Source organism: Talpa occidentalis, unplaced genomic scaffold, assembly GCF_014898055.3.
Source record: "Talpa occidentalis isolate TD23 unplaced genomic scaffold, MPIMG_talOcc4v2.1 talOcc4.7, whole genome shotgun sequence".
Taxonomy (NCBI): Eukaryota; Metazoa; Chordata; class Mammalia; order Eulipotyphla; family Talpidae; genus Talpa; species Talpa occidentalis.
In genome coordinates, this window is record NW_023605083.1 from 123,492,219 (window position 1) to 123,511,036 (window position 18,818).

The window sequence follows — 18,818 nt, forward strand, 5'->3', positions numbered from 1 at the left end:
GTGTACTTCGGTCCTTCTGCCTGCTCTGCTCCCCGCTCTGGCTCTGGTGAATTCTCTCACCCTCCCGCGCTTCTGACTGTACCCAGTGCATGTATAAACAAAAAAACAAACAAACAAACCAGCAAACAAATAAATAAAGCATGCCTCTATAAAAAAAAAAAAATAATAAAAAAAAAAATAAACTATATAATAAAAAAAAAAAAAAAAAAAAAATCAATGACTATAGTATTAACTATAGTGTCAACTTTGAATTCCCTCTCATTTGTTTTGAAAGATTTAAATTACTATAAATAAATTTTAAATAACCTTTAAAATTATTTATAAATCAGTATTATTTCAACCACCACTATAGAAGATTTCTTGTAACACACCTCAAAATCATTGACATACCAGATGAGAATAGCTATTCTTTATTACAGAAACTTGCCTTCAAGACTTTCTATGAAGCAACAGTGATAAAAAAAAACAAAACAAAAAAAACTTCACTCTTTTCTTCATTTTCCTCTGTGGTAATATGATACTCTCTCCTCACCCGGGGTAAAAAAAAAATATCTGCACACTCAGTTGTTAGGTGGTGCTACTGTTGCTATTCTCAAGAGAATGCGGGATAATGGAAAAAAAGGGATCTATGTCTCTACCATTTCACAGGTTTAACAGGGTCATGGAATTTGTATACGACTCAGCTAAGTACTATTTGAAAGACACAGGTCAACATAGACTTTCTAAACCACAAAGCATTCTAGTACTGCAGGAATTTTCTAATCATTCTTACTTACCAATAAACATGTCCCAACAATGAAAGAGTAAAGCAAGCCGAATCACCAAACTCGGTAACAATATCATCATGGCTTTTCTGCTTATTAAAAACTCCACCAGATAAGATCTGTTCCCCTTCTGCAAGCCTTTAAAACAAATTTACAGATAAAGAAATGCTAAGAAATTTCTCATACCAATGTACCTTTTACTATGGAGACAGATAAAGTAAAAAGTTCATAGTACCTTTATAATTGCAGTAAACATGTATTTAGAATCTCTTCGAAGGCTGGGAATTTATGACCTTAAATTTCCAGTCTTGCCTTTAAAACTAGAACTACTTAAATTTGGTCTCTGCACGTACAAAATTAGTCTGAGCAACATACATATAGCTCATGCCAACAGAAATGGAGGAAGATCATTATACTGGGGAAAAAACAGGAGTATGTTCTTTATTACCAGACATGTTGGTCCTTCTTAGTTCAGTAATTCCATAATTGCAAGCAAATTAAGTGAGATACATTTGATTAAAAATTGCATGCTTAATCGCTGCAGTCATTTTAAGTTTATAAATATAGCTTCAATAGCATTTCACCTCTTTTAAGTTGTCAATTTCTTTTCTTTTTGATGGAGCAACAAATGTTTCCAAAAGAAAAACAATTGCCTGATTTCATTATATTTTTAACATATTTGAGTCTTAATGGTTTGTATTTTAAAGTTTTTGATTAAAAACAAATCATGCTAAAACTCTCAAGTAAGTTAATGTAGCATATCCTATACATAAGAGGTGCTATCTGAAGCTCTTTTACTATCAGTTGGACTTTTAAAAATATCTATAAATATAAATATCTATATAGATATTGATATAAACTATAAATATCTGTAAGTGGGATAAGAAAATCTAACACTAAAAATTGACTTAAACTAGCAAATTAAATAAGAAAGTTGATTTTTAAGAATTTAACAATATTTGGAGTAGAAATAATTAGACTGTCTCAGAAATCTTATAGATATTTTAGCTAGCTTTAATTAAAAGGTCATCTATTAGACACTGGACAAAAAAATTGTTATCAGTCTATGGAGATTTTGAGGTTGATTTATAGCTTATTGTAAACCTGCAAACTAAATAAATATGCATGATTTTACAATTATCTGTGTAGTCATTATTACTATTATTACATCTCTAACCGCATTAGAACACATAAGAACATTACCTATATTTCTAGCTGCCTCCAGATTCAGAATAGGGATAAACTGATTTGGTTTAATTATTATGTTTAAAAGAAGTGCTTTCCTGAATCTGACCCCTCACTCCAAAGGAATAAGAGTAATGGTTCTCAAACAGAATGATCTTGAAAGGTAAATAATTACACAATTATCCAACACAAGATAGCATTAATCTCATGTGAACTGGTAAGGAGGTTTTCAGATTTATTCCAATTGGTCTAGCAATGAAAGCAAAGGAAAGGAAGTAATACTTGGGGTCACTAGAAAAATTACATGAATTATTTGTAACTTAAGTTTCTATAGAGTTAAATTCTATTATTCATTAACATGACAATGAAATCTCTCCGTTACAAAAATAACAATGTCATAAACGACAGTATAAACATTTCAAAATTAACCAAAAAAGACAAATCTTTACTATCAAAGAGGGGAGAAAGGGAGTTAATAAGAGTTTAATTCATTGACAGAAAAAAAATTCTACAGTAGAACAAAATTAGCTAGAAAAGATTGAAAAACTTACTTGCTGAGATCAACACAACATTTTGCAAGCAGGTATTTGCATTGTGGTGTAGTACAACTGTGTCCTTTCAAGAGTCTATATGCCTTATATGCCTTTCCTGAGCGGTAATAACAGGTTGCCAATAAAAACAAGGCTTCTTCTGAGTGTACTAAGAACACATATGAAAAAACAGTTGGCTATTATTCAGTATGTTCAAAAGTAATAACTGCTTATCTGGCAATACACAAATTTTTGACAAAAAAATTAGGCATGTTATTTAACCTAAAACAATCATTTATTAAGTCAGATTTGAACTAAGGAGAAATATATTACTGACAGAAAAATAAGTTCCCCAAGTCCTGATCACCTGCTTCCTCCAAGGGATCAGGGGAAATAATAAAATGAAGACAATCATGGCATTCTTTGTAAATCCTTAAGAAAAACAAACACACACACCCTTTAATACACTACTAGTGTATTAAATACACCTTTAATACATTACTAGTGTATTTTAATGCAGTATTTTTCTTCTGTCAGACTCTGGAAGGTTGAAGTCAAATTTCATCAAAGAAGAATACTCAATTATCTTCTCTTTTGTGGTTTCAAGTGTTTAATCCAGTTTGAACTGACTTTAGTATATGGTGTAAGATAGTGGTTTAGTGCCGTCTCTGTTGTCCTCCTTATTGGGGTCCTGGCCTGTGTGGAATACCCCTACTCCTCCATATGGGTTTTGCTTGGGTCAAGGATATGTGCCTATATACTGCTTCTGCTCCCTCCTATCCAGGGAACCTGTCTTGGTCAGCAGTTTTGCCATCTGTGTCCCCCAGCCCAGACAGTCTTGAGGGGTTTCTTTCCATCTACCTTCTGTTCAATAAAGTGTGATTCTACTCCATGTCCCCTTTGGTTCAGTCTGTGTTGGTCGCTGAGGTGTAAAGTGTGTTTTAGTGTCACTCTAAACTATGGGACTCTCTCAGTCTAGTGACCTCCAGTTAATTGTTAATTGTTCCTCTTAGTGGGAGTGATGCAAGAACACTTTCTATCACTATCCTGGTGATTTTGTCAATATTCTCAATGTTTTTATTCCTTGTCCTTTTGTGACACATGCCTGGCAAACTCCTATTATCTACCATTTATGCTTGCCGTTAGTTTACTAAGTACATACTATTAGAAAAAAATTATACAACGAAGTAGAAAAGTTTCTTTACTGATCCATGCAGGAACACATAAAATACACCCCCCAAAAGTTTGTAACAATAAAAAAAATAAAAATTCTCGGTAAGTTATCCAACAGAAGCTTATAAAGCAGAAAAATTCAATTAAACACTTAAGTAAAAGAAGGCAGCACTATCTCTGGTTGGGAAAGTATATATAGTATTATGTTAACACTTTCAAAATTAATTTATAGATTTATATGGTTATAGGTCAGCAATGATCAAAATATTTGTGAATTTCAAAGCAATAATAAAATGCACATAGAAAAATGAAAGAATAAAGAAAGTAAAAACTTCTTACCAAAGAATTCATTAGAAAGACAAAAAATGGTGGGAGATGGGTCTTTTTATTAAATACTAAAAAACAATCTAAATTGTAAATAATAAAATGGCATGCTATTGGACTAAAAAAAAAACTAGTGGAAGAAGGGAGATTCTGGAGGCAGAGTTAAACATTTAAAAAATTTAATTAAAAACCAAGTAAAATAACATGTCAGAGAAAAAAGGGCATTACTTAATAAATAATATTAAGTAAATTAAGTAATACTACTATAAATTCTTTAAATTTTTAAAATTTACCAAGAATCATGTCTATTGTAGTTATAGGGAGATGACAATTTTCTAGCTACTGAAGCAATAACAGAAATTATAAATGACAAAGCTGATGAGTTCAACTATGTAAAAAATTTAAATATCAGAATTATAAAAATCAATAGAATTAAGATTAAAAAGCAATTTGGGGGCAAGTGTAATAAAGATATAACTCATAGAAATAAATAAATTTAAAACAAACTCTTGAGAAAATATCCAGAATTCCTCAGTTATAAATTTTTATATGACAAAATACTCTGCAATTCTCAAGGAAGTCAAAATACTACTAAAATGGTCAAATCTGATATTAATTGGATTATGAAAGAAGAGTGACACTGTTAGTAACACCCCAGATTATTATTTTTTTTTTTAAAGATTTATTTATTTATATAAGAACCGGGGTACAGGCCAGATGTGTGGGCAGGTGAGAGGATTCATCAGGGACAGAGTGGGGAACAGAACAGGCAGACTGACAAAATACACTACTGAGGGGAGCAGCCAGAGAGACAGGAGAGGTCTGCCGCGCCAAGTGGGGTTCTCGCCGACCAGCTGGGATTGAACCCGCGCTGCAGAGGCTGCGGACAGCTTCACAGTGTGGTGCTCAACTGTCTGTGCCATCAGGGAGGCCTTCCCCAGATTATTATATATATATCTCTTTCTGGGTTATCAACTGGGTAAAAGGTAATTTGTTATAGGCCGATCACATATTTAGAGTTTATAACCCAAGGGAATGACTTAAAAGAAAAAAAAAAAGTCGTACAGAAATATTTATATTAACAATCTTAAAAACAGAATTACAATAATTAATGATAGACACACACTTTATCATGCCAGAAGTCTGTGTCAAGTGCTTAAAATAAATCATCTCATTTAATTCTTTAATTATATGAGGCAATTATTACCATCTTTATTGTGAAGATGAGAAATCTAAAATACTAGGATATCAGGTAACTTGCCCAAGGTTATACAACTGCATTATTTAACTGTCATGGTTAGGAATAGTAAGTAGGCTGCAGACTCTAAATTCATGCTCTTAATACAGAATATAGACTGTCCCAATGAAAAATAGGGTAAGGGGGGGGTAAAACTGGAAACAATTCAATACAGTTGCATATAAAAGTAGCATATAAAGGAGCTACACAGATACAAGGCTATGTTTTTATGAACTAGTGTCAATCACAAAGAAAAAACGAAAGTAACATCTTATAAGAATCTTCTTATATCATATAGTTATGGAATTTCATATATTTCATACATTTACAATTTGGTAGAAATGAACAGATTACAAACCTTCTGCATACAGTCGTTCCGCAAGGAAAACTGCATCTCGGTAAGCATAGTGGTTCAATGCTTGCCATATAGCAGCCTGCAAGTAGAGGGAAAGAACATGAATATACAAACTTGGTGTTTCAAGGTAACTCCTAGCAGAGTCTGGCATATAATATTCAAATCAATAGCCTTAATTTAAGTGATAAAACCTCATGTCCACAGTAAAGACTCCATAGTGTGATGGATCATGGCTCTTCACAGTATGGTTCCCAACATACCTAAATTTACTGACTCAATTCTTCATGGTCTTTTAGGCCTCTGAGCTTCTGTACTTCTTTTTTCTTCATTGGGAAATGTAAGTTCCCTCATTTACCCCCTCCCCTTTATGACTTTTTCATCCCTGAAGACCCAGCTTTAAGGAGAAGTACTCCAAAAATCTTTTCTGGATGACCTCTAGTCATTTTTTCTTAAGCATGCCTCTTCCAGTGAAGCAGTCATCATATTCCAGGTATCTGTTTATAGGTCTGTCTACACCAGTCAATTTACAGGCTCTGACAGTAGTGGTTGCCGACAATTTTTCATGATACACATGAGGGAGATGTTCAAATATATGTCATCCTCTCACAAAACTTTCCTACCTATTACATTTCGTGCCACCATTTTCTCACCTACTAAAGGAGGCATGTTAAAATACAAGTGAGTAAAGCTATCACATGAATACCTTCAATCTACTTGACTATATTTTTCTTTTTAAGATTTACAAAACAAATCACATTAAGTATATAGCAGAGAAGACATTTTAAGTAATAAAAACATTTTTTTATTTTTTAAAAAAGATTTATTTATTTATGCATACAAGAGCTGGGGTGTAGGCCAGAGGTGCGGCGGGGAAGTGAGGGAGTAAGCAGATTCACCAGAGACATAGCAGGGAGCAGAACAGGCAGACTGACTGAAATACACTGCTGAGGGGAGCAGCGGGTGAGACAGGGGAGGTCTGCTGCACCATGTGGGTAGCTCCCTGGTAAGGGCTTGAACTCATGCTGCAGTGGCTGCTGATAGCTTCATAGTGCTGAGACTTAACCCCTTGTTCCACCAGGGAGGCCTAGTAATTAAAACATGAAATATCATCAATATCTTTTTTTTTTTTTAAGATTTAGTTATTTATTTATTTATACAAGCACTGGGTACAGTCAGAAGCGCGGGAGGGTGAGAGAATTCACCAGAGCCAGAGCGGGGAGCAGAGCAGGCAGAAAGACCAAAGTACACTGCTGAGGGAAGCAGTGGGTGGCAGGAGAGGTCTGCAAGCCATGTGGGACCCTCCTCCAGTGGCCCGGGAGCAGCCAGGGATCGAACCGGCGCTGCAGAGGCTGCGGGCAGCTTCGCAACCCAGCGCTCAACCGCTGCGCCACCGGGGAGGCCCATTATCAATATCTTTGAAACCCTTGATATGCTCACCTTTGGTCCTATATCCTCTCTCTGGCTTTTTAAAGGAATCCACCAGCCTGGATTTTATTAATCTTTTTTTTATTTGTTTTCTTCACAATTTCATAAATTTATACTTATTCTCAAGGAATGTAACATTTAGTCCTTCCTTTTTTTGAATTTTAAACAAATATAATCACATTACATATATTCTGCTATGGATTATTTTCATAATCCAATATATTTTGAAAATTTATTCCTGATGATGCGTGCAGCTGGAGTTCACTCATTTTTATTGCTGAATAAATACTGTTTCCATTGTGTAAATATACAAAAATATATTTTATCCATTTTACAGCATATGAACATCTGGGTTATTTTGAAAAATAATGTTAGAATGAATACTCTTTTATTCTCTTCTTGGGGTACATGTTTAAGAGTCTCTCCAACTTAGTATATATACCTAATAGTGAAAGTATATTATTGTTGAGTATGCGCATCTTTAGTATGTAATGTCAAATTATTATCTGAAATTGTTGGGTTAATTTATATTCTCACCAATAATGTATGAGTTCCCATTGTCCCGTGTCCATATCCATACTGAATATTGTTAAACTTTTAAATTTTTACCAATGACAGATGTGAAATGCCTGTCTAGTGTGTTAATCAGCATTTTCCCAAATATAAAAATGAGGCTGTGTTCCTTGGTCAATTAATTCATGTTTACTGGTATTCTGGCAAATGCTTGTTCATATATCATATACTTTCCTGCTGGACAATTTATCTTTTCTTATAGTTTTACACAGCATTTTTAAGAGCACTATCAGAGAAGTCTCTTTTAAATTTTTTGTGTGTCACGTAACATTAACTTTTTTTTTTTAAAGATTTATTTATTTTTAAACAAGAACCGGGGCACAGGCCAGATATGCGGGGAGGGTGAGAGGATTCACTGGAGACAGAGCGAGGAACAGAACAGGCAGATTGACTGAAATACACTGCTGAGGGGAGCATTGGGCGAGTCAGGAGAGGTCTGCCGCAACATGTGGGATTCTCGCCGGCCGGCCGGGATAGAATCTGTGCTGCAGAGGCTGTGGACAGCTTCACAGTGCGGTGATCAACGGCCTGCGCCACCAGGGAGGCCCCCACATAACATTAACTTTTAGTCTGCCACATTGTAAGAGATAAAAGCTCCCAATTAATTAAAAAAATCATTTATAAACTTACATATTTTTGGTAAATAACTACTTTGAGATGTCTCACAAATGATCATGATACAAGTTTTTAATCTTTTAGCATGTACACTAGCTCATAGTCTGTTGAATGAAGTAATAAAATTACAATAAAACTAGTAAGATTTCATTACCTAATGAAGATCACTAGGCGACACTAGTAGATATAGGTTATAAGTGATTACCATGCCTTGGGTATATTAAAAGCTCAAATATTTGAATGAATCAGCAAATGTTTAATAACTTTGCTATGAGCTTTGTTAATTATAATTTTTAAAAAGTAGTAGTTGGTGACCTACTTAATCTAAGGGTGTATTTCTCTATTTCCTCAAGAAAAAAATGGCAAATTTCCTTCCTTCGGGGTTTCTATAGTTTCTTCTTTTACTTTATAGTCTACATAGTCTAAATCTTTTTTTTTTAAAGATTTATTTATTTATTTATACAAGCACTGGGTACAGTCAGAAGCGCGGGAGGGTGAGAGAATTCACCAGAGCCAGAGCGGGGAACAGAACAGGCTGACGAAATACACTGCTGAGGGGAGCAGTGGGCGCGGAGGAGAGGTCTGTCACGCCACGCAGGACCCTCGCCCGGTGGCCAGGGATTGAACTGGCGCTGCAGAGGCTGCGAGCAGCTTTGCAGCCCAGCGCTCAAGTGTTGTGCCACCAGGGGAGGCCCCATAGTCTAAATCTTATAAAGTATCAGAAATAAATGATTTGACCATTTCCATCCAGCTACATGAGAAAGAAGGAAAGAATTTAAACTTACTTTTAAGTAAATTATATTAACTCGGTCACTAACTTGTGTTCTAAATCCAGTGAATTCCTACTATTTTAAGAACTATCTAAAACTTTGGTGCTCAAAAGTGGGCCTCCCCGGTGGCGCAGCGGTTGAGCGCTGGGTTGCGAGGCTGCCCGCGGCCTCTGCGGCGCCGGTTCGATCCCCGGCTGCTCCCCAGCCACCGGAGGAGGGTCCCACATGGCGCGCGGACCTCTCCTGCCGCCCGCTGCTCCCCTCAGCAGTGTGCTTCGGTCCTTCTGCCTGCTCTGCTCCCCGCTCTGGCTCTGGTGAATTCTCTCACCCTCCCGTGCTTCTGACTGTACCCAGTGCATGTATAAACAAAAACAAACAAACAAATAAATAAATAAAATAAAAAAAGCCTCTATTAAAAAATAAATAAATAAATAAATAAATAAAAAATAAAAAAAAAAAATAAAACTTTGGTGCTCAAAAGTATAGTCCATGGAGAAGTAACATTGGCATTTCTTGGGAACTTTCTACAATAATGGAATCTCAGACTCCATCCTAGACCTATTAAATCATAATATGCATTTTAACAAGACTCCCAGGTGATTTATATACATATTTAAAGGTTGAAAGGGCTGATCTAGAAAACTTAATCTTATTAAAACCCCCCCTGCTTACTAGAATCCCCAATGCAAAAGAGAGCTTCTTATCTAATGTTAATTCAAGATGTTATGAATAAAATATTTTCTAAACCTTTTGGCCAAGTCCCTTTGCTCTCAAAGAAAGTCCTAAATTACTCAGGCCTTCTTGTTCATAGTTCTCTGGGTTTTTTGGTCCTAATCCACTTCTTATACCTCTTAAAACATCCCACCTATTAATAGATATGAATAACTATGCATCTCCTTTCATAGTCTACCCAAATTAGCCCAAATTGGGCTACAAAGAAATCTCCCTTTGGTCTGAGATTTATTATCAACTACCACGTCACTCTTCAAGATTTTCAGAAGTAGTTGGCATATATTGTAAGATTCCAACAGTTTACATAAAAATATGCTCTAAAGGAAAGGAATCCTGGGCCTCCCTGGTGGCCTAGGGGTTAAGCCTCAGTGCTACCACTTCAAAGGCTCACCACGATGGCCTTAGTTCAATCCCAGGCCAGGGAGCTATCCACATATGGCATAGACCTCTCCTGTCTTGCCCGCTGCTCCCTTTAGCAGTGCATTTCAGTAAATTCGCCAGTTCTGCTCCCCACTCTGTCTCTGGTGAATCCTCTCACCCCCTGCACCTCTGGCCTGTACCCCAAATCTTCTATGCAAAAATAAATAAACAAAATCTTAAAAAAAAGAGAGAAAAGGAATCCTGGAATTTTCAGATGCATATTCCAACACATATCTCTACTCACAATTTTCAGAAGACAAAGGGTTCATACAATTGTAATTTTGCCACACTTTAGTGCTCTTCCAGTTGACATATATGCTTGTTTCTAAACTACTTCCATATAAATTAATCCCACAATATTCCTCAGTCTCCTAGAAAATATATAAAATACTACACCACACTAAAAAGACTCAGGAATAACTGGAGGATCCTCTTTATTACTTGAGGAATACAGAGGTGGGAAGAGAAAAAAGGAGACAGGCACTAAATACTAATAGGGTCTGTTAAGAAGGACAGTTAGGGCCTCCCCGGTGGCGCAGCGGTTGAGCGCTGGGTTGCGAACCTGCCCGCAGCCTCTGCAGCACCGGTTCGATCCCCGGCTGCTCCCCTGCCACGGGAGGAGGGTCCCACATGGCGCGCAGACCTCTCCTGCCACCCGCTGCTCCCCTCAGCAGTGTACTTTGGTCCTTCTGCCTGCTCTGCTCCCCGCTCTGGCTCTGGTGAATTCTCTCACCCTCCCGCGCTTCTGACTGTACCCAGTGCTTGTATAAATAAATAAATAAAAATAAAATCTTTAAAAAAAAAAAGGACAGTTAAATCACTTAATGATTCCTTCCCAATTATTCACTTAAATAAAATAAGGTACCAAAACCAAGTTGCGCTGAAACAGCCAGAACCCTTCATAAAATGTTTCATAGTATTTGCTGCTGTTAACTTTTCTACATATCATTAGCCAAGCATCTAAGGTTCTTACTCTTAACCAAATAATGATTTTTTTTGGTTCTACTTCTTCCTCTGATACCATTTGCTTGTGGTAGGTATCAACAACACACATAGTTATTTAGAGCACAAAGGTATATTACTATGGAAGAAATTTGTTTACTGGTTCCAGCACAACTTACCATGAATAAGAAAGCAATTGATTTGTCTTTTTTCTTTTAAATTTTCTGAACAGCGGTGGTGATGTGGGGGGGACTTGACTATGGGGCCCTACTACTCTTTCATTCAACAAATATTTGCTGAGTGCTTTTTTTTAAAAAAGATTTATTTATTTATACAAGCATTGGGTACAGTCAGAAGCGCAGGAGGGTGAGCGAATTCATCAGAGCCAGAGCGGGGAACAGAACAGGCAGATGGACGAAGTACACTGCTGAGGGGAGCAGTGGACGGCAGGAGAGGTCTGCGTTCCACGTGGGACCCTCGCCCAGGGGGCTGGGGACCGAACCGGCGCTGCAGAGGCCGCGGGCAGCCTCGCAACCCAGCGCTCAAACCAGCGCTCAAGCCAGCGCTCAACCGCTGTGCCACCGGGGAGGCCCTATTTACTGAGTGCTTTATAACCCTAGAAGTACAGTACTTAACAAAAAGTTTGTTTCCGTGGGATACTTTTTAATGCTATTCCTTTCTAAATCAGTGTCTATTGATCCTTGCTTAATGGTGCTCTACCTCAAATCCACTGTATTACAATCCCTGGAAGCTGCGATTGAATTTTTTTTTTTTTTTATAGAGGCATGTTTTATTTATTTATTATTTGTTTGTTTGTTTTGTTTATACATGCACTGGGTACAGTCAGAAGCGCGGGAGGGTGAGAGAATTCACCAGAGCCAGAGCGGGGAGCAGAGCAGGCAGAAGGACTGAAGTACACTGCTGAGGGGAGCAGCGGGCGGCAGGAGAGGTCTGCGCGCCATGTGGGACCCTCCCCCCGTGGCCGGGGAGCAGCCGGGGATTGAACCGGCGCTGCAGAGGCTGCGGGCAGCTTCGCAACCCAGCGCTCAACCGCTGCGCCACCGGGGAGGCCCTGCGATTGAATTTAGATATATAAACAATTCAAGGTTCAGAACCATTCTTCTACTTTTCTAAATAAATAGTTCTTACAGCTTTTATAGGACATTCTTTTGGTAAACATACAAAAGCATCCCCAGAAAAATGCAGTTGCATATATACAGAAAATGTATACACATTGTTAAAAATTCAGAGATATTCTGCCTAGTTGATGGGAGACACTATTAGAACCTGATATATAATAGGTGTTAAATGAATATTTGTGGAATTGAATTTAGTTACTTAAAAGAAAGAGGGAGACAAATTACTGTTCTAGAAAGGTGTTCTCTCTTTTGTATATTAGAGACAACCACAGTACTATTGCCTTGAGGAGCACTGCTGCTGCCAAGACTAGGAGAGGTGTTCTTTTACCCTGCATACATGGTCACATATGTTAGATAAGGATACATGAAGTAATTAATGCATTAGCAATTCAGCTTTGGTACATTAAGGATTTAAAAGGTTTTAATATGTTGATTACTGAACCTAACCATCATTTACAAAATTCTACCTATTAAAAGGTATCTAGAATCTATCTCCTCCTGGCACTATATTCCTAGGATTTATTATATATATTTTTAAGCAGGTACTTAGTAAATGTATGTTGAATGAAAAACAAGATCTTTGACGTCTGGCAGTCCTCCCATTGTCAGTGTCTTACCCTTAGTCTTATGCTTTGTCTGTATGCTTGTATTACAGTTAAGGATCTCTGAAAATCCTTATTGAAAGAAACTCTATGGCACATAGAATTATTTTGTAATGCAAATAATTACCACCCAAGCAGTCCCTTCTAAAATATGGGGATTTCCTAAAAACCTACTTATTTAATTGTGTGGTAGGTGAAAGAACATGGTGCGTAGAAAGAATATATCCAGGATTTGATGTTGGAGACATGTGCTCAAGCTTGAGTACCAGCACTTCCAGTAGTGTGACTTTGGAGGAATTATTTAACTTTGCTCAGCTCAATATCCTAATCCAAAATTGGAACGCTATTTCCTCAAGCTGTGTAGGTTAAATGAAATGATGCATTGATTATGCTCCTACCATACTGACTGGCACATTAAGTACTTAAAACCTGTCCGCATCTCTACATACAAATTCAATAAATATATAGCGTCCACTATATAACATTTCCCAGCATATCTACCACAACTACCTATTTTGTAACAGATAGGCCACCAAAGAGCCAATGATGCACCAGCTACCTTACCCAGTTCTACTAGCAACCAGGAAAATTTGAGACAAATTTGAGACAAACACACAATGATCATAAGGCCCCAGAACTTAGAATTTTTTTTCTTTTTAAAAAAAGAGAAGAAAAAAAAATCATATTCAAGAGTTTATCCATTTCTGACTTAAATCAACATTGTTCTTCATCACCACTTCTTAAGAAGGTCGGAAAGGAACAGTGAAGACAGTTAACTCAAACTTCCTCCCAAGCATCCCAGAAGTAAAAGCTGCCATAAGAGAATCCCACATACTGCACTCTTCTCAATCACTTCAAAGTTTCTGAGAAATAACATTTCTTTTGGGAGAATGGGGAGGGTCACAGACTATTCTCTAAGGCACTACAAATTAATAGCTCATGAAGATTAGCCCTTGGCTATTACTTTACTTTTGCTCAACTACTGATTTAGAAAAATATCAACCAGCACATCACCTCAGCCGTTTGACAAAATGTAGTTAGATGGATGAAACATACCTAAAGGAAAGCTATGAACCAAACAGAACAACACCTACCGCCCCCATCCCTGCCAAAAAAAGTTTCAAAGAGAAATCCTACTGATTAAATAAACAGGTTAGTCGTAGTTTGCATTCATTTAAAAGACAAATTAACAGCATAAAAATTAAATGCAAAATTTCTTACTGGCTTGCTCTTCCTAAACATGATATATTTAAAATACAAACATGACTACATAAAATGTTTTTATTCTTTTTTGGTCAAAAAAGAAAATACCTGTGTTTGTATTAAGCCATTAAAAAAGGATAATTTAAAAAAGGACACTATAAAGGGAAAAAATAATGGTGGAATTTTCCTATTACACATTACAATCTAATTTGTAGAACTCTAATTTAGTTTAGATCCCCATTGATAGTTCTCTGAGTAATTTTGTCCCTAAGGGATATTTAGCCATGTCTGGGGGATATTTTTGATTGTCACAAATGTTAAAGCCATCAGAAAGTAGAAGTCAGAATGTCACAAAACATTATGACAATACATAGACAGTGGTCCCCACAAGCAGAGAATTAGCTTACCAAAAATGTTGATAGAGCCAAGACTGAGAAAAACTGGTGTGTATGAAACTGGATTTTTCTACTAGCCAATATGGCTCCCCAATTTTTGTCTCTTACCTCCTTACCAAAAACACCAGATTATTCTTCCCAAAGCAGTGTTTTCATTACATAATTCTTCTATTAAAAAAACTATTATTTATTTACATTAAATCTGAACTCCTCAGCCTGGATGTAAAATCCCCCAAACCTGATTCTACCTAACTAGCAAAACCTTATTTCTGCCTGCTCTCAATTTATTTTTCTTTGTTTTTAAAGATTCATTTTATTTTTTTATGCATACAAGAGCTGAGGTGTAGGCCAGAAGTATGGAGGCAGGAGTGAGAGGATTCACCAGAGACAGAGTGGGGAGCAAAACAGGCAGATCTATTGAAATACACTGTTGAAGGGAGCAGTGGGTGAGACAGGGGAGGTCTGCTGTGCCTTGTGTGTTAGCTCCCTGGCGGGGTATAGAACTCGTGCTGCAGTGGCTGCTGATAGCTTCATAGTGCTGAAACCTAACCCCTTATGCCACCAGGGAGGCCAGAGTTCTCAATCCTATTCTACCTAAACCAATAGTATTTTTACTGTTCTTTTGTTTCTAAATACCATTCTCAACTTTGGGCTTTTGCTCATGCCATTCCATGCAAAGAAAATTCTTTCTTTTCTCTAACAATCCAAACCCTTTCCATCTTCTAAAGCTCCAAGAAATCTTTCTTGAAACCTTCAAGAAATCTTTCCCATTTTTCCAATCTACAAGGTATCTCTCTTTCCTGAATTCCTTTATTTCCACCTGGTACAATCAAATACATAGTAAATTGTAATATTATTCAATTGTTCCTATCTTATCAAGGCTAGATTTCTCAAAAAATTAGAGGTTATGTTTCCATATTTCTACTGGTTGGTTTCACAATATCTTTTTTTTTTTTTTTTTTTTAAACACTAATTTGTTCTAGCTCAATTTATGTGTAAGGGAGCAATGTGATTTTTTTTTTTTTTAATTTAAAGATTTATTTATACAAGCACTGGGTACAGTCAGAAGCGCGGGAGGGTGAGAGAATTCACCAGAGCCAGAGTGGGGAGCAGAGCAGGCAGAAGGACCGAAGTACACTGCTGAGGGGAGCAGCAGGCGGCAGGAGAGGTCTGCGCGCCATGTGGGACCCTCCTCTGGTGGCCGGGGAGCAGCCGGGGATCAAACTGGCGCTGCAGAGGCCGCGGGCAGCTTCGCAACCCAGCACTCAACCGCTGCGCCACTGGGGAGGCCCTCACAATATCTTTAACTTAAAACGGAATTCTAAATTGTCCTGTTGCAATTGGCTTGCCCCTTGGGAAGTATTCTCCATTTTTCAATTGCACCACCAAAATAAAATAGAGGCACCCACCCTCTTACCCATTCAATCAATTTCCATATCTTAATCGTTCTACCTCTAAAATATGAGATTATCTCTTTCCTACTCCGCTACCATTTTATTCTATGTCTTCTTTATGCTAAGACTGTTTTCATTCTATTCTCCTTCCATTACAATTCTCATATAGTAGTCAGAGAGATATTAATATCTACATTCAGATCATTTACTGAAAATCCTTCAATGACTGCTCATGACCTCAGAATGAAAAATGAGCTCCTTATAATGGTCATCCATTACTATGCAACTCACTATGCAATTCCAGCCACATTGGCCTTCTTTTAGTTCCAATTCCACATTCTGTTAAGTCTTAGGGAATTTACACATGCTGTTTTCTTTGCCTTTAACTCTCTTCAAATTACACTATTACCTTCTCACTATCTTCCCCCCATATCACATCCCCCCCATGTCAACTTCAATATTGTTTTAAAAGGACTTTGCTACATCCTTTTTAGTGACGGTTGTAGAGCATTTTTCTTTCATAGGCTTCTACGCTTGGCACATAGCAAATGCATAATATTCTTTCCAATTTAATATTTTCATTGAGATTGTTTAACTTTCTGCTGGTTTGAAGTACCTCCTTTGCGGTCCAATCACAAACCTAACTCCTGGGCTTAGGTCGGGTCTCTCCTATTAGGTCTCTCTCATAACATTCTATGTATAAGGTTGTTTTTTTTTAAACTTGTAATCAGTAATTTGTGACTTTTTTTAATCTAATATTTTCTCTACATGCAGGTCCTAAGCACAAGGGCTATATCAGGACATTAGTTCATCAAAGTATTAAATGATGTATTTATAATGACTTCATCATCCACCCCTACTTCCTAAGCTTATTTTCTGAATTCAAGTGCTATGTAGTACTTTTCCAAGATACAATATTCTACTAAAATAATGTCATATATTTTCCAAAGGAAATTTCATAAACAAATGTGTTTCAGCTAATATAAGTTTTTGAACAAAGATCAAATAGTCAAATCTAATTTATCATTTAGTTACACACTGTACTTTTAAAATATCACTATATTTAGAAATTTCATTTTTCTACTCTTGTTGCATAGAATAAGTTCATTGAAACTGTTCGCATATCTCTGACCATTTTTTTCTTTCATCTAACAAAATATTCCTCATTACACTACCCTTGATTCTAAATTATCTGAAATATGGTACTCTTTGAATTAATGTTAGATGCTGTCCCTGTATATCTTATCCCAAGCCAAAAGTATTCCTTAACTACCTAATGAGTTCTAAAATGATATTATGTGTATAGTGCCTACTTACTATATGTTTATTATCAAGGCTTGTTTACAACTTCATCCAATACTACTACCTGTGAAGTCCTATCCCCAGGAATAATTGTACTACAGGAATAATCTGTATTCCCCCAGGAATAATCTATACAAAATGTATTTGGTTCTTTTTTAAAAACCAGTTTCATCAGGTGAATCTTATAAACATCCAAATTAACATCGACTAAAGCAATTTAGGCTAGTGTGTCTTCCCCAGTTACATTCTGTCTCATAATGGGAGAGGTTTTTATAAAGATTCAAACATAATGTAACACTTCTATAATTTGAAGGAGGAGCTTACACCTAGGCATATATGGCACATGAGACTGGCTATTCCACGTTAAAAATCTTGAAGGGAAAAAAAGCATGAAACAGTTGCTCATCTTTTTTCTCAACTTTTTCCCATGACCAGCAGTACCACAAACCCTGAGGACTCCCAAGAAAGGAAACAACTTTTCAACTTACTCTCATTCCTTTCCAAACATGCACTTAGCATTAACAACAACAACAACAACAACATTCTATTTTTATTCTCTTCTTACAAATCTTCCCCATTTTCAGCACTATCCCTGATCTGTTGATGTTTACCATCCTAGCCAAAGTTGCTGGTTCCTCCCACTGCTCCAGATCCCTAGAACTTTAACTATAAACTCAACCAAAATTCTCACCTGGTTATATCCTAAGCCTTACCACTCTCCCCAAATCTAATGGACAAAGGTAGACTGGAAAATATTTTTTACTTTTAAATCTTAAAAATATCTAAGTACTTTAAAGATAAAGAGAAAACCTGATGGGTACTATCTAGGAAGAGGCTACATATTTCTTCTCTAAGGTTTTACTCAAGCTGAAATTATTTTAAATCGTGATTACAGGCTATAAGTCAAACTAGTTTATCATTTTAGAAGCCTTTTGGAGCAAGAGAAGGCAGATGTATCATTAATTATTAAGAGAAAATTACAAGAAACTGAAACAGAAATTAAACAGCTTGAGTGATCTGCTTATTCATTTAAGAACTGCTAATTTCATGTCAGGCTTAAAAAGTGGAGGGCTCTTTATTAAGATGAATTTGGGTGGAAAGGGCGAGCTTTAGAAGCACTGGTACAACCTACAAACAGGTAAATTTCCTAAGAGAGAATCTCACACATAATTTAAAATACTAATAGATGCTCTATGTAAAGAGCTGGGGGGGGTGGGGAGGGAGGTAGGAAGGCCCAAATAGGAGAAAGTGACATGTCATCCTGTGAAGAAAAATTAAACACGGGAGTGGTGATGTATGAAAATATTTGCTACTGGATATCACCGGCCTATTAAGGGCTAGATGAAGTAATTTATAAATCAGCTTGCTTTACAACTTGCTTTTTAACTTCAATGACAGCCGTTGATAGAGGTCAACTCCTTTTAATTAAGTCAAATATCATAAGGTGGACTGAAAGCCTCCCAAATCTGGCTCCTCACCAAGGGAAAAAAGACGTAGTTTTCTTCAGAGGGCAGGGAGTAAAATGACTTGGCAATGCATCACACGCTTAAAATCCAACCGGGTTTCTCCCATGCCAGGGGAGCACCGTGCGTCAACCCACACCTTGGTGTGGTAAGGACCGTGAAATGGATGGAAAATGGACGGATTTGCCTTTCAGGCCCCCACACCTTAGAAGCAAGCACAATAAAACATTCCTGGTCGAAACCGCCGGTCATGGAAAAAACCCAGATGTGTCGTT

The 18,818-nt window shown here is 37.0% G+C and overlaps 1 protein-coding gene across 5 annotated transcripts in view; it reads right to left on the minus strand.

The window, feature by feature from the left end:
- The window catches only part of CDC27 (cell division cycle 27), a 56,466-nt gene that overhangs the window by 36,847 nt on the left and 801 nt on the right, over positions 1-18,818 (minus strand). For 3 of the 5 annotated variants that reach the window (XM_054689823.1, XM_037495325.2, XM_037495324.2), the window contains exons 2-4: positions 5,572-5,647; positions 2,501-2,648; positions 777-902 (exon numbers count right to left, since the gene is read on the minus strand). In XM_054689823.1, the coding sequence (XP_054545798.1) occupies positions 777-902; positions 2,501-2,648; positions 5,572-5,647 (350 nt within the window). Of the gene's footprint in view, positions 1-776; positions 903-2,500; positions 2,649-5,571; positions 5,648-18,818 lie in introns of those variants that run through there. The other 2 variants (XM_037495327.2, XM_037495328.1) reach the window with 1 other exon arrangement.